Source organism: Halyomorpha halys, unplaced genomic scaffold (genome assembly GCF_000696795.3).
Source record: "Halyomorpha halys isolate HHAL.00 unplaced genomic scaffold, Hhal_1.1 Scaffold155.1, whole genome shotgun sequence".
Lineage (NCBI taxonomy): Eukaryota > Metazoa > Arthropoda > Insecta > Hemiptera > Pentatomidae > Halyomorpha > Halyomorpha halys.
In genome coordinates this window covers 1815104-1839096 of record NW_027115270.1, presented here as the reverse complement: position 1 = coordinate 1839096, position 23993 = coordinate 1815104, and the positions used below count along the sequence as shown (strand labels likewise).

At 29.3% G+C, this 23993-nt stretch overlaps 1 protein-coding gene and 1 long non-coding RNA gene across 3 annotated transcripts in view; one reads left to right on the top strand and one right to left on the bottom strand.

Annotated features, from left to right (window-relative positions):
- The window catches only part of LOC136796999 (uncharacterized), a 531363-nt gene that overhangs the window by 233647 nt on the left and 273723 nt on the right, over positions 1 to 23993 (bottom strand). The gene's annotated exons all lie outside the window — the stretch shown is intronic.
- Positions 1 to 23993, top strand: part of Dh31 (diuretic hormone class 2) — a 322542-nt gene that overhangs the window by 181710 nt on the left and 116839 nt on the right. For both annotated transcript variants that reach the window (XM_014417396.2, XM_067052348.1), the window contains exon 2: positions 17532 to 17625. In XM_014417396.2, the coding sequence (XP_014272882.1) occupies positions 17534 to 17625 (92 nt within the window). In that variant the 5' untranslated portion in view covers positions 17532 to 17533. The remainder of the gene's footprint in view (positions 1 to 17531; positions 17626 to 23993) is intronic.

Here is a 23993-nt window from a genome sequence, read left to right as displayed (position 1 = left end):
GTCAATGTCATGTTTAGTTTTAAGTGGAGTTTTTAAGTCCAGTTTGTTTTCCAAATCATTACGAAATTTGTCCCAGTCAACTCGTCCTTTAATCAATGAGGGAGGAGAGGGCTTAGGAGTTAAGCTGGAATGTAAGGAAAGGATAACTGGACTGTGGTCTGAGGAAATGTCATCTATAGATTCGATGGTGGTCCGGGAACAGGAAATTTGGGAGGTGATAAATATTTTTTAACCTCAAAAAAAAAAAAAAAATTTTTATTGATGATTTTGTTTAAAAACTACCTTCTATTCAACTCTTGGGGACCTCAAAGTGACGCATTTGGATAACACATAAAAAAAATGGAAGTAGGATTCATTATTAATACAAATATAATTAATTTTTTTTAAATTTTCATTACATTTTTTCTGAAAAAAAAATAAATAGAGCATTAGGATATTGGTGTGATTCACTAGGTTTAGAAGCAAAGATTTTAAATTAATACACGACAGACATTTATAGACATGATACTAGTTTCAAAATCTTCCAAAAACAATATAATTTTTGTCTCTCATTTGAGTTTTACCTTCATTCATTAAAATAAAATAATCAAACCTTCGCTAATTTACTAAAATTTACTATCAAGGGATTTCAAGTAAATAAAATATTCAAGCCAGGTTGATCTTCAGGATAGATTGGAATTCGAACCTGATCGAATAGGCATGAGATTACCCAAAACTTCTTCCTAGCAGCCTTGGCAAAGTGAATTACACCATTTAAACATCGAATATTAAACACTTCTGCAAGTTCCTTTGAAATACTTCCTGGTATGTCTAAACGATTCAGGAATCAACGGACTTAATATAATTAACAAACGAATCTACTTATTTATTTACTTTTTTCGTCTCTATGTACAATGGTAAATCTGACTCATGGATTTATTCAACTGTCAAAATAAAACTTAGGAAAAATGATCAAAATACAAGGGAGAGTATATATGTATACTCTTTAGGAATCTTTGACGCTGTGAAACGTGGGATGTTCAAGATTCAATATAAAAGTTTAAATTAGAGTTTGGAAGAGAGGAAAAGTTAAGTAACCGAGTTGCAAGTTTATCTGAGGATACTAACTCCAGCTGGTGAATTAGGGGAAGCTAGTAGTAGCATGCAATCTCTTCGTATGGGGCTTTAAAAAAAATGGGGAAGTTAAAAGAAGAGTATTATGTTATAATCTATTTTTTTTTAATAAGTCAATTTACTAGTTATATATAATGGTCTGATCTCATATTGCCGTCTAATAGTGAATTTGTTTAGTGGGTCACTGAAGAGGATCTAGGAGGATGAATTCCGGAGAGCGAATTTGTTGATCGGGTGAATTAAAAATTGTGAAATGGTGCAATTGAAGGAACAGAAAAGGGAAAGAAAAAAATGTATGAATTGAAATATTTTTATTTGGTGTATAGACCGAAATTGATTGTAAAAGGAAACTCTAGGGGAAAAAAATTGTTTTCTTTCTATTTTATTATACCATGTAATTTATATATGTCCGATTACGGATTGATAAGTATGCTGTGTGATATAGCAACCTAATGTATTTAGGCAGCATAGAATAAAGTATTTCTTTCTCTCTCTCTCTACACCACCCGTGTCTCTTTTTCCTAATGATGCTTATTTCATATCCTTATACTGTAATTTAATTGCATCACAACTACATTTTATAGAGTTGCTGTTTATCAATACAATATTTTATTGATAAAATTTGGATTTTTATAAATTCTTGTTGATAAAATTTATTTTGCTATAATAATAGATTTTAGTATAAAAATATAGGTTTTGGTAAAATTTATTGTATAAAATAAAAGTAGCTAAATTGGAAAATTATCTACTTGAAACGCTACTTTTAACGAGAGAAATAATGTTTGAATAAATATAAATACGATAATAATATAAATATAAAATTAAGACAAATAATTCTCTGTGGAATCATGGTTAGCATGGATTAAATTTAATTACGAAAAATATTTGAACTTTGAAAATTTAACAAGAAATCACAAAACGTTATATCATAGTAAAAACGTTAAGAATATTCTTTATAATATTCAATAAAAATAGGTAAAGTATGCAGTAAAAAGACCTAAAATATGCAGCAAAAAAACTCCAAATATGCCCTAAGATAGTAAAAATATTTTAATTTAATTCTAATGTACTTGTAATAAGTTCTGGACTAAGACAGAAATCTGAGGAGGGAATTAAAAATTGAACAACTAAGCAGAGTCTTATGAAAATGAACCAGTAAGAAAGTAATTGTGTAAAAATATCTATGTATGGATAATATTATAAAGACACTTTTTAAAACTAAATTATAAACATAGTAATGATTGAACTAAAAAACTTATTCATATTAACAAAATTAATAAAACGCTGTGTCTTGTATTACAATTAATTACAGAAGCATTTATAAATTTGTTTTTATAAAATCTAATATTTTAACTTTTAAAACATTTTTATAATAATATAATGATGATGTTTTATATAAAATCAAAAACGTGAATGGAACACTAAAAATTATCGTTTAGTGCTCAAAGTCGCTGAGAATAACTGAATTATTACCATTTAAAATTTTAATTTAGTTTTTTCATGAAAGTTTCTACGTTTCTTCTCAGTGACAAATATCTCATTTTCTTATTTATTATTTTTTTTTTAGATTACAAAAGAGTATGCTGTGCTATTAATTATTTCAAACATATTTTCTACGCACTGGGTCTAATGAAGCCCAACCTGAGACTTCATTATGAAAAATATCATAATTTATTTATTTATCTTAAAATTTGAGATAAATCATAATTCAAAGAAGCTGCTATACTCGATGCTTATAAATTAGTGAGTCCAGATTTCCAAAAATGTCTTGGAAAAGGTTGAATTTCAGGGAATAATCCCTGAGTTTCCCTACAGGGAAATCTGTCGGGAAATTTTGGACTACGCCCTCTCTCTCTCATTATGTTTTTGCAGGAACCCTCATTTCTTTATTTATTTCAAATAAACAAGGTTTCATTCCAATTTCTTAATTGGTTATATTATAAGCCAATAAATAATATCGCATCTAAAGAAAGTAAGCAAAAAAAGTCTTATGGTAGCGTTATTATTTTTTATTATTTAATTACAACCTACCATTAGTAAGAAACTTACTTACTTGTTCACCTCGACAACGTTTATATTCCATATTCACTAAAATACCTTTTTCTTTTAACGATTTTCACTACCTCCCACAAATCTCAGAAAGAAGAGAGAATGCACGGAAGAAAACTTGCATAGGTTAGAACAGTATTTTGCAAAGTATGCGCGCCGTCATAAGGGCGCAAATTCATTAATAATATTTAATTAAATAATTCAACAATTTTCTTGGAATTTCCAATTCTCGAATTTTCGCGCCAACAATCGTGTATGCTGACAAAATTCAATCTAAGAATTCAGCAACTTTCGTGTCTTTGGAGGATATTGTACAGTCTTAATATGGATATTACCGAAACAGTCGAAATAAGATAATTTATATTATCCCAAAGAAAACAGTATCTGTTTTTAATTTTTCGCTGTTAAATGGGTGATCCCTTTTAAAAAAGAGTTTTCCGATTTTTCAAGAAAGTCGTCAATTTAGAAAAAAATCTGATGAATTAAGGGCGCCACAGAAAAAAATCCGTTTATTTAGGGAGCCGCAAACCGAAAAAGATTGGGAGGGAACCTCTGGGTTAGAACTTGACAGCCAAATAAGATTTGTATTTAGAAAATAATCTGATTTCGAAACAACGTACGCGAGCGTATTGTAAATCATTAGCATACCAACAAATTCAACACTACTGTCGTATGTTGAAATACAAATTATTACTCTACGTTTTCACTAGCAGCGAAGTATGTACTGACAAACAAACACTTGATTATACACAACGCATTTCGGATGCCAGTAGGTGGTTCCAGACTTAGGAGCCGAGTGGAAAAGGTTTGGCAAACCTTGCGAGTGTAAATTTGTTGAGGAGAAGTTGACTTAACAGAGATGTGACTTGCTAACGAACCGGGCTCAGGAGCAATTGAGTCAGCTAGAAGTGATTAATATTTAACTTACTTTTCCCAATCCGGTCTCAGTGCAAACTGCTCCAGTGTGTGCTATCTTAATCCCAACTTCAATTGCTTACGTCAGGATAGTTTGTGTACCTAACGGCTACTTTATCTAATATTAAGCTTACATATACTCCAAATTGATGTTTACTAAAGAAATAATTATTTAAAAACTACCGGACCAGGCAATGCTTCATACAGATCTTATGAACCCAAATCATTTGAAATCATTTTTTTTTTAATATTTATTTATTGCTATTTACAACTTTAGATTATAATACATTTAGTAAATCTGATCTAAGTTAAATTGGAGTGTCACAGGCGTGTAGAGAAACTACCCATTGGTAGCACTCTAATGACATTTTACATTAGCTGGTCTCGTTGCCATCTTCTTTTCAGGCGCCTCAGAGGATTGTCAGGAATGGAACAGGATGCAAGATTAGAAACTAGGGGGGTTGAGTGGTTAGAGAGTTTATAATGGAAGGAGTGATATCTGGTTCGAGCTAGATCGGTTACAGAGGGAACTTTAAGGGCTTTATGTATGATTTTATTTGTGACAAAGTAAGGAGCATTGAGGATTTTACGAAGGATGAAATCAATTTAGTTCAAGTTAAAGTACGTACATATTATAATTTTTATTATTTGGCTACGAATTCCGTAAAATTTTTTTTACAAATATACGCAAAACATACTGTATACCATAACTTTATTGATAATATTCCAATTTTAATAACTTCTTTTTTGTTTACCACATTCCTATCTAATCCTGGATAACAATCCAGGTTTCAATTGGTAAGAAACTTCCCAGGAGGACGCTGAACATTTTAATAAAACAGCGAACATAACATTTTTATTTATACATATGTTTAGAACAGAGAGAACAGGCGATATCGAAATCGATATCGATATCGAGGCAGTCATTGTTTTTACTTTATTTTGGGTAATTTCATTACTGATCATATCGTCTCATATAAAGTATTTGGAAAAATGTATATATTTAGTGTTATTCGTCAATAATGTTTTAATAACGTTTTGGTCATGACTTTCTTTCTACTAGATAAATCCAGGACGACTCCGAACATTTTGAAAAAATAATTAACTGAATTCCGTTATGATAACGGAATTTAAGTCGTCTAAATACGTTCAAAGTTCTTAGATAAGTAGAAAACGAACATTAAATTTTATTTATATACATTTTTTTATGATAATTAATGTCGTGTTTAGTTCGTAAAATTTTAAATCTTTCGGTTAAATGCATTAATGCATTTTCATTTTAATGATCTTAAAAAGTCCTTACATTTAAGAATCTATAATTATTTAGATTTTAGATTTCACAAAAAGGGACATGTACAAATAAGGTCTGCTTATAATTGAAAAATACAAGAGAAAATTAGGTACTCACTTTTTGTTTTAGTTTTTGGACCTGTCGATTTTTGTTTTAACTTATTTATTTCTTTTAACTTGTTTATTATTAAAGTAATTCTTTTAACTAACTTTTTTTTAAAATCTATATCTTTTTTTTAATGTATGCATTTGATTGTTTTTGTTTATTTATTATTTTCTATTACACTGTAGCCGTGAGTTAACTCCTGTGGGTTCTGGAGCCCTCCTGGGATCCACCCAGCCTTAAATTGGGTAAAAATTTGGCAGTCAAGTGGAATTCTGACCAAACCACCTCATTGCACAACCGTTGGTCTAGTAACAGTACTTCTTAACAAAGTACTGAACCCCTGACCCTTTTAATTTTTTTTAAATTTATTTGTTTATCTGTAAACAGACACTACTGTTGTGACCATTATATCTTTGCTTTGATTTTACAATGCTTTCAAATGATAAATTCGTTTAATTTGTTTAACCGATCGAACGTAGGTAGCGGATTCCTGGAGAGGGTCTGAGGGAGTGAATTAGGAGGAAATAAATTTGTCAATTAAATGAAAGAAAACTGTCATATGGAATGAAATTGTTAAATAGAAAAACAAAAATTAAAATATTTGTCTTTAATGCCTAAACTAATGATTGTATAAGGAAAAGGTAACGTAAGAGGGGGGGGGGGTAATGTTTGTTTGTGATTATGTAAATATATGTATTGTATTTATGTCCGATTGTGGTTTGATTGGTATACTGTGTATTGTAGTTACCCAACGCATTTGGGTAGCATTTAATGTATTTCTCTCTCAAAGGAACAAGATTTGTCTTGGAATTGCATATTCTAAATATTTCACAAATTTTCGTCAAGCAATCTTTTAAGCACTTTTTTTTAAGCCTTTACTTTATCCCTGTATCTTCTATTCCAAAATACTCGAATATCACAAACCGTTGTAACTCATTAATAAAAAAATAAGAATTCGAGCAGCTTCGTGATCTTCCATAACAAAAATAATCAGGAACATCATGTTAAGGTAAAGTGGAGTAAACCAGGGATGTTGGAAGGGCTATATAGCATTGTTAGACAGTTTTCATTTGAGAGAAATTTTATCAACTTCTTTAGAATATACCATTGTTTCGACATCAGAAGATCACATTTCCTACAAGATTTTGTGAGATTCGCAACTCAGGTACGATTTTTATGATGAATTGAAATCTTTTATTACCTTTTCAGGCTAAGGTGCTAAAAAAGTACGAGTGATTTATAAGAAAAAAAAACACTATGACCTGCCTAAAAATTATTTTACGACAAATTTAGATAAACCAAACTATATATCTTATGGAAAAGTTCATCTGCTTTCCTATAGTTCAATTTTAAGATGGTAAATGTAAATTTCGTTACTTCTTCCTTTCTAAAAGAAAAGAAACTGCTCGTCGATTCTGACTATTTACAACACTTACTAGACAAACTTCCAGTCCATTACAAAGTAAACTTTGTTATCTACATGACTATGATAAGGCCTATCTAGGCATACGGAGTTGAGAATTGGGACTTCACTAAACCTTCGAATTTCTCCCGAATCCAATCCTTAAGTCCAAAATACACCGTAAAATCCTTAATGCTCCTTACTTTGTCACAAATCAAGTCATCCATCAGGATGTTCCATATTTTCCCGATTTGGCCTGAACCATATACCAATCCTTCCATGATAAACTTTCCAACTACCCAAACCAACGTATTTCTAAACTGGCTTCTTCTTCATTATCTAACAATCCGCTTAGCCGTCAGAAAAGAGGATGGCTCCGAGATTTTCTCCTCTAGAAATGTTATTGGAGTTCTATCAATGGATAGATTCTCCACATATTTGTATTATTTCAGTTTATCACTAACAGAAAATTTACTTGTTGTATATATTTTTAAACAGTTGTAAATAACAATAAATAAATTTAAAAAAAAAAGAATTAAAATCCGTTCATTGCTTTTCTAATGCCATTGGAAAAGAAATCCAGTTCGTTTAAAGGGCACACCTGTTACAATGTAATTGATAACAAGGTAGTTAGAGACAGTGAGATCCTTCTACGAGGAAGAAAACAATTTAAGAAATTGTCCTGTTCTTAATCCTTTACGGCTGTTTAACCCCATTGAAGTTCAGTCAATTTATCCATTGCCTTACTGTAATGGTACACGGTTAAGAGATAAGTTAATTATAGCTTTTTGATGATCGAAATTTAAAAAAAAATTAATATATTTTTAACTTAAATTAAAGACTATAGTATTTATCCTTCAAGGATTGTCTGGGTTAGAATAAATTGGTGAACTATATGAAATGTTGCGATGAGTGAACAATAATGTAATTAAAAATGGTTTAATCAATTAACAACATTAACTTTAAGTTAAAGCCATATCCTATCCAAAATAGAAAATGCAAATTAAAACAAAAAAAACTGTTCTTATTTTTAAAACAATTCTCAGGCCACTGCTGATGTACGGTTGTGAGGTCTGGGGAATGGCATTCTTTACGAATCGGAAAAAAATACACTCTTTTCGAAATAAAGTCCTAAGATTTGCAGGGGATGGTTTAGAAGAACTTTTATAACTCCTTGGCTTATAAGAAATAGCGAATTATATCGGGAAATACAAAATGGAGTCGATAGAGGATTGCATACAAGAAGTTCCACTCCCATTTACCGACAGTTAAAGGAGCAGTGACCTACAACCTGGGAAACCCAACCTCAACCCGAAGACTGAAGTCCAGGCTGCTGTAGGGCATTCAATTCTGAATTCTACTATCACACTACTTTTATTTTATTTATTATTATTATTTTTTCTCTCTTCGTCTTTTTTCAAATTAACTTGTTGTTTTTTTTACCCATTAGAGGGCAATTGTTTGTTTTGTTAGGTCTACGAATATTGTTATTAATTATGCATGAATTATTTTTATCTTTTTTTTTTTTAATTATAACGTTGTAAGTAGTGAGGGATTTCTTTTTTCCGAGACTATAACCCTCTCATTTTTAAAATAAGCTAATTCATATCATTACAAACCCAAATAACTGTCCTTGAGCAATCCATAATTATTTAATATCAGTAATAGTTCTGAAGGTGGGAAATCAAAATTGAAATGTGCACTCTTTGAATTTTTAAGTAGACAGCAATGTGCTAAATCCTTCAAGTAAGAATTATCTGGCCTGACTCACCAAGGGTAATGCAATCTGGCAAGTTCTTAATTAGATTTATAGATAAGTTTTTCTCAACTCTACATTTTAGTTATTTTTCAACCTAACATAACGTTTACTCTTGAAAGCTTCAGTAACAACAGAATTTTGAATTGAATAAAGAGGTAAACAATTTCATAAACAAAAAAAATTTTTGTAATTGAAAAATAAATTCTCATATACTCCTGAAATTTTTTAAATTCAAGTATATTAAAGAGTAATCGATTAGTAACGTTCAATAGAGCCATCATGGAGTTCATAGTACACATTGACAAAACTTTCATAATTAATTTCCAATGTGGGAAAAATAACGTTCCATTATGGTTGTTGACTCCGTTATGGTTCACTCCTTACTTCACAATTGACTCCCCACAGTGCTCAGAGTTTCTGAAAATAAGTTGGCTTAAGGATCCCCTAATGTAGAATCATTTAAATGGCATTTATAAGTATTATCTGTACTGCTATAAATTAAGAAGTATAATAAAGGTTTATATATAAGATTGATAAGATTCCGATTTTAATTAGATCATTTGTATATTATGGTTTAAACTCGTTTTTTTCAGATGAATTAAATAGTTTGTATAAAGGGTTCTTAAAAAAAAAAAAAAATTATAAAGACAATGGTCCTTTACAGAAAAAAAGTCAATTCTTATTTTGTGTTGTTTTTTTAAGCCTCGCATTTTTTCTTGAAAAACTTTCAATAACTTTCTTTAAGTTAGGTAATTCTAAATTACAGTTTAAAAAAATTGAAAAAATTTCTTTAAAACCATGTAAAATTCTTCTTTATTAAAACCATTAGAATGGAACTTTCAAACAGCAAAGTAACTATTTTGTTTTTTAAAATGTTATTTATAAGGCCTGAATTATACCAAATCGTTCCAACAAGGCAACACTTTTCCACTTTTGTGTAGCAAGCTTCAAGTGCATTTTAAATAAGTTGAGCTCTATTGCAGAATTACCTGAGTATAAAGATAACGTGATGTGAAATTCCGTTTTCTCAAACTATCAGCGTTTTCAGCTAATGTAATTACAAATTACAAAAATACCCTTTTTAATCATGAAAAAATGTAATTACAAAAAATGTGGTACCGATGGGTAGTTGCTCTACACGCCTGTAACACTCCATTTTATCTAAGACCAAATTTACTGAATGTATTATATAATATACAGTTTTAAATTTCAATAAAGATATTTAAAAAAATGTAAAATAAAATATTTAATTAAGTGGCCACAACAAACGAAATATTTTAATATACATATTTGCTATCGCGAAAGTCGATCACTAAATGATATTAAAAAAAAACTTTTTTCATTAATAATTATTATTTCGTTACTAATATTTATATTAATAATTACAAAATATTAATTTTACAAAGATGAAATTTCTATTTATTTAGCTACATGAAAGTTGAAATGGTTTCATAAAAGACAAATTTTACTGTGTTTTTTTTTTTTATTTTAGTTTACTATACTGTAATTTCAAATTACCTAACTCGAAATGTTCTTTAATAATTAAACAAAAAATATGACTAGCTTAAAAAAAATAAAAAACAAATACTAACTTTCTCCTTTTCAGTAAAGAATCGGACCATTATTTATAAAACTTTTTCGTTCTTTTTGATCTTCTTTAAACCTAAATATTGCTAAATACTTATTGGTCACCCTGTATACCTGTAATATATACGATGTAGTTAATTATATGGTTAAATTAATGATTGAAATTCGGTATTAGGCGTAGGATGATGAAGTAATAGGTTTGGTTAATTTGCTACTGAGGTGAAGGCTCCACTGCCTTTCATGGAGATTAGAGAATCCTTGAGTTGCCTCTTGAAGCTCAACTAATGAACTGCCACCTTAAAATGTCTGTTTACTCAGACTAATTAAAAAGTTCATTCCTCAAGTGGTTAATAGAGCTTTTACGCTGATATGATCCTCATCGAACAAGAATATATCTTCGGGGGGCTTCCTCCTTTAATAAAGAAGGTAATGTATGTAACTCTTCTATATGGTTCAAATATAAATTAATAGTCTAGGAAGAGTCCCAAACTTACTGTGTCCATATACAAAAGGAACTTTTTCAGTTTACAGTTACCAAAGGATCATATTTCTATTTTATTAATCAGAAGAAACCAAAATTGAATAGTAAATTTTTGATGAAGGTATACATCCAAATTTTAAAAAAAAAAATCTGTTTTCTTAAAAAATGAAGACAAAATGTGTTGATACATAAAATACATAGTGCAGAATTATTTTCTTCAATTATCTCTTAACCGAATAGAAAAAAAAAATAATTTGCGCGCGATGTATCTTAATTTCGATGAAGTTTGGACATCGTGTATGTTGTATAATTCAAGAATAATATCTGAATTACCTAATATATGTAATACATATGTAAATTAATATAAAAACAAGAAATATAAAGTTATACCATATAGCCCCATACTAAATTAAAGACAGTCATACAAAAAATAAATCCATTTAATTCCATAAAGAAGTACTGCAAATGTTTTAATAAAGAGAGCTTGATTAATAAATATTCATGATATGATTGATAAGTGACAATCGTGATGAAGAATACCAATCATAACGCGTATTTTTTATAATTATAATTAGTTTTTAAGTTACTTTTCAAGTTTACGTTTCTTGTGATGGTTTCCTTTATTTATAATTTTATATATCAATTATTGTATAACTTGTTTATATTTCTTTTGTGATATTTTTTTTTAAACGACACTCATCGATATCGGAATTATTTAAAAAAAGAAAAAAAACTGGCAAACCCCATTTTCGTCCATCTAAATCGGAAATTCGTACCAAATGATTAATTTAGTGGGAAATAAATTTTTATATTTAAGGGGTTAGATCAATTTTAAACCCAGTTCTAGCTTATGATGCGTCCTAATGTGGAAATAGGACTGTAGTCGCACTATCAGACTTAATAATAAATAATTAATAAATTATTTTGCAATCTACATGGATTTAGTTTTTTAATGTAAGATGTCCTAATGCTTTGTTTTAGTTGATCGTTAAAGTTGTTTTAGTTGTAGTAATTGAAAGTCAAAATATTAGTTTAACTTCAATTATATGATTGAATATGATTTCCGTCATCCATAGGCTTTCCAATTTCCTCTTATTTATTCTTAAATATTTAATTTTACAAATTCCATGGTCTCCTCTGGATGACTATTTCAGTTTAACCTGCTCTTCTCGAACTTAAATAACATCTTAAATTTTTACAATGCATTCCTGGACGAACTGAAACAACTTACAAAAATTTCCTGTATGAAATTGTTCCGATATAAACTAACAAATAAAAAAAAAAACAATAGTCATTTCTATTTTCAGTCATATTTCTGAATATTGGTTAATATTTGGCTACAATGCACTTTGCTAGCGACGATCATTCAAGAATATTTTTTTTTTGCAATATACACAGAATTTATCACTTATAAAAATTGAAAGTGCTTGCTTGAATTAAATCGACAATTATTTGCCTTTAATAAGTTAATCGTATGTTAATTTTTCAAAATTAATTATTCATTCCATGGAATAGTGTCTTATAAAGTTGGTTCCTAAAGATCCATCGCCAGACTCTTTCAACCAAGAAATGAGAATTTTATTCTGTCAATTGTGTAAAAAAATTATCTTTGTGAAATAAAAGAACACATATTTAGACACAATTGTTGTAAAATATGATAGGTCTTTGAATTATTAATAAATGTTATCTACATATTAACTACCACAAAACAGAAACTATTATGATGAAATGAAGACTTTGTTTTTGACCCAATAAATGAATATCGACCTTCCCACTAAGGTTAGAATGGGTTATCTTAAGGATAGCCAAATCGTAAGCCAGATATGCGCATGCAGTGGGCAACAAAAATGTTTTAAACATATTTAAATAATCAGACGAATATTATTTTATTACTGGAAGATTATTCATTATTTTATTATATTCATCGCCTCTCAGACTTTATGCTTAATTCAATCTCATTGTGTGAAATCCCCGCATTGATATAAGAAATGTATGAACTTGAAGAACGTTGGCAATTATCCAGGTCGTTACCCTTGGACTAACAAACCACTTACCAAGATAAGAGATTTCCCATTACGAAGACAGTAAAGCAAACACAAGCCGAATCCCATCGCAGCTTCACACTTGTGCTAAATACTTAGATAGTAAAGCTCAATTTGTATGTTAATTGAGTTTGAAAACTATTTAATTATTTGTAACGGGTTACTGGCATCCCTAAAACCTGACCTAAATCGTTGCGAATGACCCTAGCAGTAATTACTGATAGTAAATAAATCGAAGTTTAGACACGTTAGGCAATCACATTACTTCAATTATTTCTTAGCCCTATTTCTTGATAATATATTTATAATATATTTGATTAGTTGGTTGAGTTAAAGTGATTTGAATAGTACTAAAAAACAATATACACTGACTAACAAAAGGATTTATTTATCAGGAGCAAGGTAGGATTATTATCCACGGAAAGGAACATATGGAATGGTAAAAAGTAAAATATTTACATTTTTATCCTAGGGATTCAGATAAATAATACTTATTATTATTATTATTAAATTTCTTATTATCACTCATAATGTGAAGAGCAAATAATATTTCACCTGATCAGAAAACTGCCACCTCCAACGTGCAAATATTGTCAGTCCATTCTTACGATTAGACATATTTTCGAAGAGTGTACTCACTATTTGCCAACAATAAACAGGACTGACCCCAAATTTATCCGAAACTCTCGCAGATGAGGAAGCTAAAATTACACGAGTATTTGAATTTTTAAAAGCACGTCGCCTTCTTTATAAATTATAACTCCTCTTCAATTTTTATGTTTTTTATTTTTTTTTTAAAATTATTTTTCTATTTTTTTTTTATTTATTTTATTATTATTTTTTTTTTTTTACTTTTATCATCCCATAGGCGTTGATGACCAGAGGGTTTTACGCCTTTAAGCAAAAATCAACAACAACAACAAATAATATTTCTCCTGGGACCTGTTTCATAATAAAGTACAAACTAATACTGTTAGTCCTGTCAATTTATCTTAATACAATTACACTGACTTGTATAGTAGTAACTTGTACTTTAGGTACTTTTTAACTCCTGTAATATCTCTAATATACCTCCCTATTATATAAAAAAAAGTATTAATGCAATTACCTCGTTGTTTCTATACTTGTACTATGAACTAATACTATTAGCTTTCATTATGAAACTGGGCCCTGGTCGTGATTTTTACTATTGTAAGTTTGTTTCCCAGTTAATTTCAGTTTGTTTTGTAGGCGATCATTAGTTTTGAATAATTTTTGCCATTTTTTTTTAATATTTTTTTTTAATATTACAAACAATATTTCGAAAGTTCTTAAAAGTTTCAAATTTTCGAATTTAGCGCACTCTCTCTATAACGTTGGTCAAGAAGAATACCGCTCTATTGTGGCGTCAGAAAGTTATAAATCATTGAATGATTTCTTAGTACATGCAAGTAATAAAAGATGCTTCAGTATTTAAACAAATATTTAATATCAATAGTAAAAAGTAATTAAAAACCTTGTGGAAAGCCTTCTACCAAGCATATGTGTTAATACAGTGTATCTCCTTATTAAATTTTCTTTCTGGAAATAATTCTTTTTCTCTTACAGTTTTTTTTTTAGCTTTACTTAATCAGACGTTCTCGCATGTTTTCCCTTAGTACGGAAATTGTTATTTATGATTTCTTAGGTGTTCATAAAGAATATAAAATTAATAATGAATGCATTACTAATGTATTCATGTCTCCATAACTATCGATATCAGCAAACAAAAATATCGAAACATTTTTTATAGAAATTTTATTGTGATTACATTATTGCAAAATGTAAAAAAAAAATTTTTTTTTTACTTTTCTTCTCCTGCCTCGTCCCAAATTAGAAGAGATAATTTCTGCAACTTTTTCACCATAATCAACAATTTATGACGTTTCAGATTTTTTAAAATTATTATGGACTATACCTGTTTTTTACTTAATTTTGCAGTACTAAAAGTGTAGCTGACACTTGCATTCATAAGTAATTCAGGCTTGAACTTAAATTCAAGTTCTTAATGGTTCTGTAAATGTATGTCACACGTTGTAACTTGAAACTTGTTGAATTTTCAAATCACCAGCCAGGCACGAACTGAACTTACGAGACGTGGTTTAGTAGTTGCTGGGCTTGCGACTGAACAACATAAAGTATATTATGCTAAAAGTAAAGCATTTAGGTTTATGCATTTTAAATATCGATATAATATATTAAACAGACAAGCTATAAAAATTAAAAATAAGGTACATTTACTAGACAAACGGTCTAAATTGCCAACCCATTACAAAAGACTGATCTACATGACTATTATAAGGCCTATCTGGACATACGGAGTTGAGCTTTGGGGCTCCACTAAACCATCAAACTCCTCCCGAATCCAATCCTTACAGTCCAAAATCCTTAATGCTCCTTAATTTGTCAATCAAGTCATCCATCAGGGCCTCAATGTTCCATATGTTGCCGATTTGGCCAGAACCAGATATCGTTCCTTCCATAATAAACTTCTCAACCACCCAAATCCACTTGTTTCTAACCTGGCCTCTCCTTCATTACCTACTAATCCCCCTAGGCGTCTGAAAAGACGAAGGCCTCGAGATCTTCTCCTCTAGAAATGTTATTGGAGTTCTATCAGTGGGTAGATTCTCCACATGTTTGTATCATGTCACTATGTCACCTACAGCAAATTTACTTGTTGTATATATCTGTATACAGTTGTAAATAATAATAAATAAATTATAAAAAAAAAATAAAAAAAATAAGGAAATTTTTACGGACCTATTTTCCACCTCAACTCTGACAAACGATCGAAAATCTTTATTCAAAGGCTCTAAATTATTAAAATGATATCCAGTTTAATATTTTGTGTTTGTGTAAAGATTTATTAACATAATATGGTTTATTTATATGTTATTAAAGAACATATTTATAATTAATGGTTAGTAATGAAAAAATATATATTACTAAGATAAAAAACAAAACAATATTTCTCATATACTGTTTTTTTTTTTTTAATATCAGTTATGATTGTAAAATTTGAATATTGAAATTACTCAGTCGGTCGCAGCTCTCCAATCGGAGAGCATACAATAAATATTTTTCTTTCATTATTTTGATACCTTGATATTGTTTATTACCTTCATTATATTGACCGCTACCTGGATTATAGATATATTTTAATAAAAATATCGTTATTTTCCAAGTAATATCCCTAATGTTGATACTATCTTTTAAAGTGTTTTAGCAGGTGTAGGAAAATGATTTACAATTACATGCATTTCGCACCCCTGCTAAAAGAAGCTATAAGAGAAAATTATATAAAGTTCAAATTATTAATAATTATAACTTTCGGTTTCTTTTTTCTGATTTTATGAAATTGTTTTAATAATATTAAATATATAATATTAAATTACATAAAAAATATTATATATATGAGCTGATAGGTATAGGTAAAAAATAAATAAGGCATTTTGGTAAAAGATAGGTGACGAATACAGAAAGGCCTCCCGTAAGAGATTACCGAAGGAATCATATCTCAAAGGAGGGAATTGGATCTTGCTAGGGGTATGGCTTACATCCCCTGTCACTCCAGCCACCACCTATCTGAAAAACTTGCAAAGAAATTGTCTGTGGTTTCCTTTGTAGTGGCAATTAGAATTGATTTAGTACCGATTGTTTTATTTTTTATTTTTATTATACCAATTGGATTATTTCGTTTGAATGATTAATCTAATATGATATGAAAGCAATAAATGAAAACTCTTATCCATGTAACGTAATTTTATTTCCCAACTACCTGGAAATAACTATTATCGGATATTTTAAAGCAGCCTTAGTGTATCTATATTTTTTTAAGATGTATTTAAATTTAAAAATATAATAAACAATTCATTTTAAAGTTGTTTTTTTTTAAATAATACTTTTTGTTTATTGATAGATATTACAATCTGCCACACAGTTGTGGGCAATAGGTAATAGTGATGAATGATCTCATACATACTAAAATAAAATAAATAAATGAATAAAGAACATAACAAAATAAAATTAAAAAAAATTAATGAAATAAATAAAAAAACTCTTAAAATATATATACAAACAAAGGAATAAACAATGAACATAATCAAACTATCTGTATGAAAAATAAATAAATAAAATAACATAATGATAAAATAATATATACAATATTTACACAATCGACCCGAGGATCCCTTAACCCACTCTGTCCCCCACGTGTGAGGGGTAGAGCAGAACTCAAAAGATCCCAGCGCATCCCTCTCGCCGTATCAGTCGTGAGTCAATGGAGGCTGAGCAAGTGGGCTAAAGCCGCAAACACTCAACTTCAAAGTTCTTAAAAGTTTTAAATTTAACGCTCAGTTGATCCTCCATTTGACGTTGTTCAAGAATATCGCTCTGTAGTGGGTTAAAAAAAAAATTATAAATCGATGGAAGAATTTCGAGCGTATGCAGGTGATAAAAGACGCCTTATTATTTAAAAAATATTTAATATCAATAATAATAAGTCATTAAAAACGTAATGGAAAATGGTCTACCAAGTACCATTAGTAGTGTAGCTCTCTTCTTTCGTTCCCGTTTTAATTTTTTTTTTCAATTTATCTGAAGAATTTTAGAAAAATTAATAATAAATTAATTTGCCACTTGTATTTATATTAAATATTAATGACTTCTCTGCTGAAGATTAAACAAGACAACAGTATTTTTAATTTATGTAATAAAATATTATTGTTTATATGTAATGATATATAAATTATTATTTTTGCCCATAGAAATGGTCAGCAACGTGATCCTGGTTACTTTCAGCCTCACACTGGGCACACTGATCCTCCTCAGTACAGCAGCAGAGAGCGTACCATACATTGGGTAAGTAATAATTTAGTGAAATTATTAATAATAAAATTAGCTATAACGTAAAAAATAAGTTGATATGTATATAAGTATTAAATAATTAAATTATTTTTTTTGAGTAGAGGCTAGAGATAAAAAAAAAGATTATCTCTCTAGGAAGTCTAGTGAGTCAATTCATTTAAAAATTTTTTTGAGGATTAAGCAACATATCACCAATTGTAAAAACGCTAAAAATATAAATTGTACAGCTCTGGCCTATCACAGCATAAAACTGAACCAAGAATTCAATTTTGAAAACCCAAAAATAATAGATACAGCACAAAATACAAAAAAACAGAAGATTTCTAGAAGCTATATAGATAACAAAAAACATACAAAACACAGTAAACTATAAAACTGACACTAAACACTTAAATACACATTACGCAGACATTATAAATAGACTTAAAATAAAAACATAAAAATCAGATGAAATAAATAGGTTTATGTAAAAAATAAAAAATCACTAAGTTAATATTAAAGACAAAACAGGACTTATAAAAAACAGGGAGGTAACCAAACAGTACACTGGACATGAGATAAGGTCCAAAGAGGTAGTAAGAAATGTAGAGTGATGGCTGTGCTAGAGAGAAGTGAAGATGCACAAATGGTTGACATGATTTCCCATATAAAATCATGAGGTGATTATTATTGTATAAATTAAAATATATAAAGATGAAGATTGGTGTTATGTTATAGGTTTTAAAGTGCATGAAAATGGGACAGTGGACCCGAAACGTTGTACAATGTCATAAATAATCAATAAATTATTCATTAAAAAATGGAAGTCATTAACCTCAAAAAAAAAATGTAAATGAAAAAAATAGAATTTCGTTAATCAAATAACTTGAAAGAAGAAAAATTAATAATAGTACATAAAACATCATTAATTATTAAGCAGCTGTGTGCTTTCAGATGAAGTTAATAGCAACAAAAACATTCAAATTTGGAAGTGATTAAAGCATGACAAACTGCATTCTATCGTAGAATGAGAAAGCTATTTTATTTATTTAGCAATATATCATCATGTTATATACATTCAGACATTGATAAAAGAGCTAAGATAATACATTAGCACTATATTTACAGGGATATATAAATTAAATGAAAACAACATAATAAATAGAAGAAAAAAAAATAGTAACGAAATTTATTTAAAAGTAAAATAACATCATAAATATGTTCGTTCCTAAATAAAATTAGGCGAACTAAGCTTATCTTCCTACTTGTGAAGGAAAAATCTGGACTCCGGGAATCCTCGATGCTTCCCTCTCAGTCGCCTTACTGGTAGTGAAAGTCAATGGAGGTTGAGAGAGAGCAATAGCCGCCGAATCTCAGGACTTGGTGGAGAACCAGGCCATTGCCAAAACTCCAATACAGTTATTTACAATATATTTGTTCATTGGGATCACTATTGTTTCAACTTTTGGAGAGGATTTAGGAATATGGGGATTAAAACTCGGAAAAAAATCTTAAAATATTTTGGAAGAAAATTGATTTTCATTAAAAATCCATGGATTTCAATAACTCGACTGAAAAAAAAAAAAAATGCCCATCTCTTCTGTTATTGGTCAAGGTTTCGAGGATCACTATTTTATAAAAAATATTATTAATAATTTTATAACGATTAACACACTGCAGGATAACAAAATTTACGTGAAAGGTGTGGAACGAAAATTAGTTAACTTATTTGTTTATTAAAGGGCGGAACCGCCTTCACAGCAGAGAAGGGCTGTACGTAAAATAATTAAGAGGTCTTATTTACGGTAATTTTCCTTTTATTTTAAGGGCAGCAGCTCCTCAAAGGGAATATAATAACCAACGACCACATCAGGTAACGTGTTATTTTGGCCAAGTTGATAATTAATTCTCAAAAGGAGGTAAATTAATACTAGTTTTTGACTGCGATGAAAATTCTATACCTGTTACCAAATTAGCGAAATTAATTGGGATAATTGGGGTATTCGATAGGGTCAGTTTTCCGTAAAAACTGAGTTCTCAATAATTTTTTTCAACTATCTTTTTATACCTCAGTAAATAATAATAATAAGCTATACAATTTTATTGCAAATAGGAAAATTCTATTATTACCGATGAAAGTAAGTAGCAGTAAGTCGATGAATACAAAAGAACTAACCTGTGATTAAGAGGAATCTAGAACATGGAACAGCACAGCACTATTTAACTACTTCACTGCTCTCCGAAGGTTAGATTTATTTAATAGAGATTTCTCTCTGTTCATTCTGGCATCCTGTATCAATGACTACAAGGATTTTTAAATTTATCAAAATAAAATGATATCTCGACTTGTGAGTTTATTTTTATCGATGCTATAAGGCAAAATACAACGATATTAAAAGTTTTTTACTTTTGTTTTCTTTTCTAACGACAAATAAATTGCTATAAATGTACAGAAAATAAAATTCATTTTAATAAATATAGTTCAGCTTGACTAAATCCATCAATTTGAACAACGAGCAGACCATAAACAGCAAATTTTTGTTTACTTCATAAACCACAGCTTTTTTTCTATGCTTCCTGTTGAGATAAAGACCACTTCCAGAAAAAAAATTACGTTTAGTAAAATTGTATTCCTTATAGATAAATCTAAGTTTTTTTAGGGATTAGTTTAAATTTGGCACCTATTTTGCCGAGTGTGGTATAAAATTAAATTTTTTGACCAACTTTAATTCATTTTTGAGGCGACTTTCCACTTGAATGTTGCTGTCACACACAGGTTATTTTGCAAGACTCGGTTTTATGTATTCAAAGGATCTCAAAACGAAAATTGCCGGCGAAAACTCAATTCGAAATTTTACAGGTTCAAAATACACCCCTTACTAAATATTTCATATTTACCTATTAGTGAACATAAAAAGTGAATATAAAAATTAACGAAGAAGTAGTGTTAGCAAAGACATTTTTTTTCTTTCTTATTTTTAACTGACAAATTTATAATAATAGTAATTTTAAACACAAGTGGCATGAATGCAACAATATCACATTCCTGTAGATGTACTAACTAGGAATGTGGGTCGAATTATCTCCAAGAACCTATCACGCTGAGATCTAATTGTGTTCCTCAAGGATCGTATACTGAGCCCTTGCACTTCCAGAGCAATCATCTGTAACCCTAACCTGCTCGGGAACGCTGTTGTCAACAGTTTATTGGATTGTTTAACTAAAAAAGTAAAATGTTTGCTTGGGTCAGTTGGTTTTGTGAAACTTCAAAGCCTTATTATAATGTATCATGGATTATTTTTTCTTGGTTTTCTACATAATAATCTTGATTACTATTTTGTCATTAAAAAACTATATTTTTTTTTTAATTCAATGCATCATTTTTAAAAAAATTGATTTTGAGACAATGTTTAAGATAAAACTTCAGTAATCATTGAAAGAGCGAACAGTTTAAATGATTTTTATACTGATTTCAATTTTTTTTTTTACATTTAATGTTGTACTGAGATATTATCTGACTAGGAATTCCAAGATTGAAATAAATAAAAATTTTCCAGTAACATAAAAACAACAAAATTTGTAGGCGCTTTAAATGGACTCCGTGGTATTTAAATCTCCCACAAAAATATAAAATTTGTCCACTCTAAAACAAATATTCACTCGAATTATGATTTCTCAATATATTATAATTTTTCTACTCCAAAATCCCTTATGAAAGATTATTTCGAATATTTCTTTACTCCTGACTGTAAAAAATGTCCTAAAAATTCATCAAATTAATTTTTTTCATATATTAAAATTAATGTACAACAGAAATAAAAATTTTATATATATATTTTAAGACTGGTAGTTTTATTAAAAATAACAAAAATTATCCAAATTTTCTCAACCTTTATTACATTTCCAACGTTTCGATCCGGCCATCCTCTACTATTATTTTTAATCATTAACTAATCATTACACTGTGACATTAAAATCATTAATAAATGTTATAGTGACAAGCAGCCTTCAAATTTTAATGAACTAATGTGAGGCTGAGTTACTACAGTTAATATTGTCCTTCATGACGGCTGGATCGGCCGAAGGTTAAGAAAATTAGAATGGTTTTTGTTATTATTAACAGGACATCTTTTTAATAATTACAAATTAAAGTTCTTGTTTTAACCATTTTTAGTAATTCCAAATAATAAAAAAAAATGTTGATCTTTTAATGACTGTTTAGTGAAAACAGACAGTTTGATGTAAAGTAAATTATGCTTGGAACGGTGATTGCATTTTTAGGAAACCGGTTAGAAAGGCGTTGCTCTCATTAGCTCAGGCTTGTTAGCAACTTCACTAACGAACTTGATATTTGATCCAGCCATTCTTTTTGATTTAATTTAGAAAATCAGTCACGTTTCTTCAGAAAAAAAAATGTGCGACAATCTGATTTTCCAATGATGTTATATCGTACAAATCCCAATTACAAAAATAAAATGTTTATTTATTATCTTTATTTATTTATCTTGTCCTGCTAACAAATTGCTGACACGAAATAAAAAAAGATGGGAAAAGTCTATAAGTAATAAAAACATTAAAAAAATATATTTTATAAATTTAATTAAACGAACAAAAAATTAAAAATAATTTAGATTGAAGGAGCTATATGACGACAATAATAATTATTAAATTTCTTATATTCTCTAATATTTGCTATAGGAAAAACTCTTTGAAAAATTGTGCACAGTTGCAAAATTCATTGCCATCTAGAAAAATCATCCAAGGTCAGCAGGTGTCTGGAACAGGAGCTCATTTTCTAGTCACTAACCTTCACAAATACAAAGCAGTGACTTCAAAGGAAGAGGAGATAACAGATTCCTGCATTTGTTATTGTTTTTTTTTTTTCTTTCGCTCGAAAAACTTCATCTCAATGATGGGATGTAGTGGGACTTTAAAGTTATTTTTAAATGCTATTGTAAAGGCCGCTCTAAAGGCAGGGAGTGAGATGCACTCAAACTTGCAATAACAATTGCTTAGATCCCGACGCCTTCTGAGATAACCAAGGCTCGTTTAATATACTATTTCGCATTCATTAATCTATTTTGTTTTCTTAGACTTGTTGATATTTAAACTTTAGGGATATTATTTAACAAAAAAGAAATCTCGAAGCATATATTTAATTATATATTGTGAATTAGGAACATATCGCTGCTATGCTTAAACAGTGGGACATAGGTAAAGAAGAGATTACCTAAACCTTTTAATGTACGGGTTTCACTTTTGCTCAATGAACTTAAATTCATATTACTGACATTTTTTAAAAAATCATACTTAAAACTCCCACCATTCCTGATATCAATATGTTACAAATTTTATCACTACTCAAAACACAATAGCATCGCAAGACAATATTTTTACAAATTATGGATAAATATATAGGACATTCACTCATGGTGAACACATTGGTGTTATAGCCACAGCAATAATAAATGACTTCATAGTCCAAACAAGTCTTCCCTCCAAAACATATTCATTTGCCGCGGAACTGCCAGCAATTTACCGGGGGTTACGGAAGGCCTATTATAGAACAATAATAATATGTTACTATTCACAGAGTTCATTGTCACTATTGAAAAACATATATACAACTCTTCAAGTGAAATTAGACTGACCGCACAGTTTTGTTCATCTGGATACCAGGACACGAGGACATCCCGGAAAATTGCAAAGCTGTATCATTGATCCCGCAATCTTTTAATAACCGCTTTGATAACGACACAGATATTAAATAAATGACATGGAACTCAGACCAAAACAACAGAAAAATAATTTAGAGTACAGAACTTCCATGGAAGACAAGAATCAAAAGCTGCAGACGACATGAATTACTGGAACTTATTGTCAGGAACATGTAGACAGTGTAACGTGCCAATAACTGTTAAGCACATACTGACAGACTGCATAGATTTAATAGGCACCGGACAACTTTACTAAACAATAACAACCCTCACATTCCGGAGATATTTTATAACCTTACAAAAACAAAGAAGTACAAATATATACGACAAATTTGATTTATGTTCATCTTTATTACATCGAAATAAAAAAAATATATTACTTATTATTTTTTTGATATTAACTATTTATAATAAATCAGCTTATAAATTCTAGTATTGATATAATGATACTAGAAATGTTTCTAAGAGGTCAGTCAATGTTCATAGGCAATAATCTCCATAGCTGTGGATTGACTTATAATAAATTGAAAAATAAAACACTTGGTTTATTAAAAAGTGTTAAAAATACGATTTATTGATTCATTAAAAAATTATTAAGAAAGGTTCTTGAAAATAAAAAATCCTTTATAAAAAATAATTAATTTTATTTTTCAATTTTCAAAAATA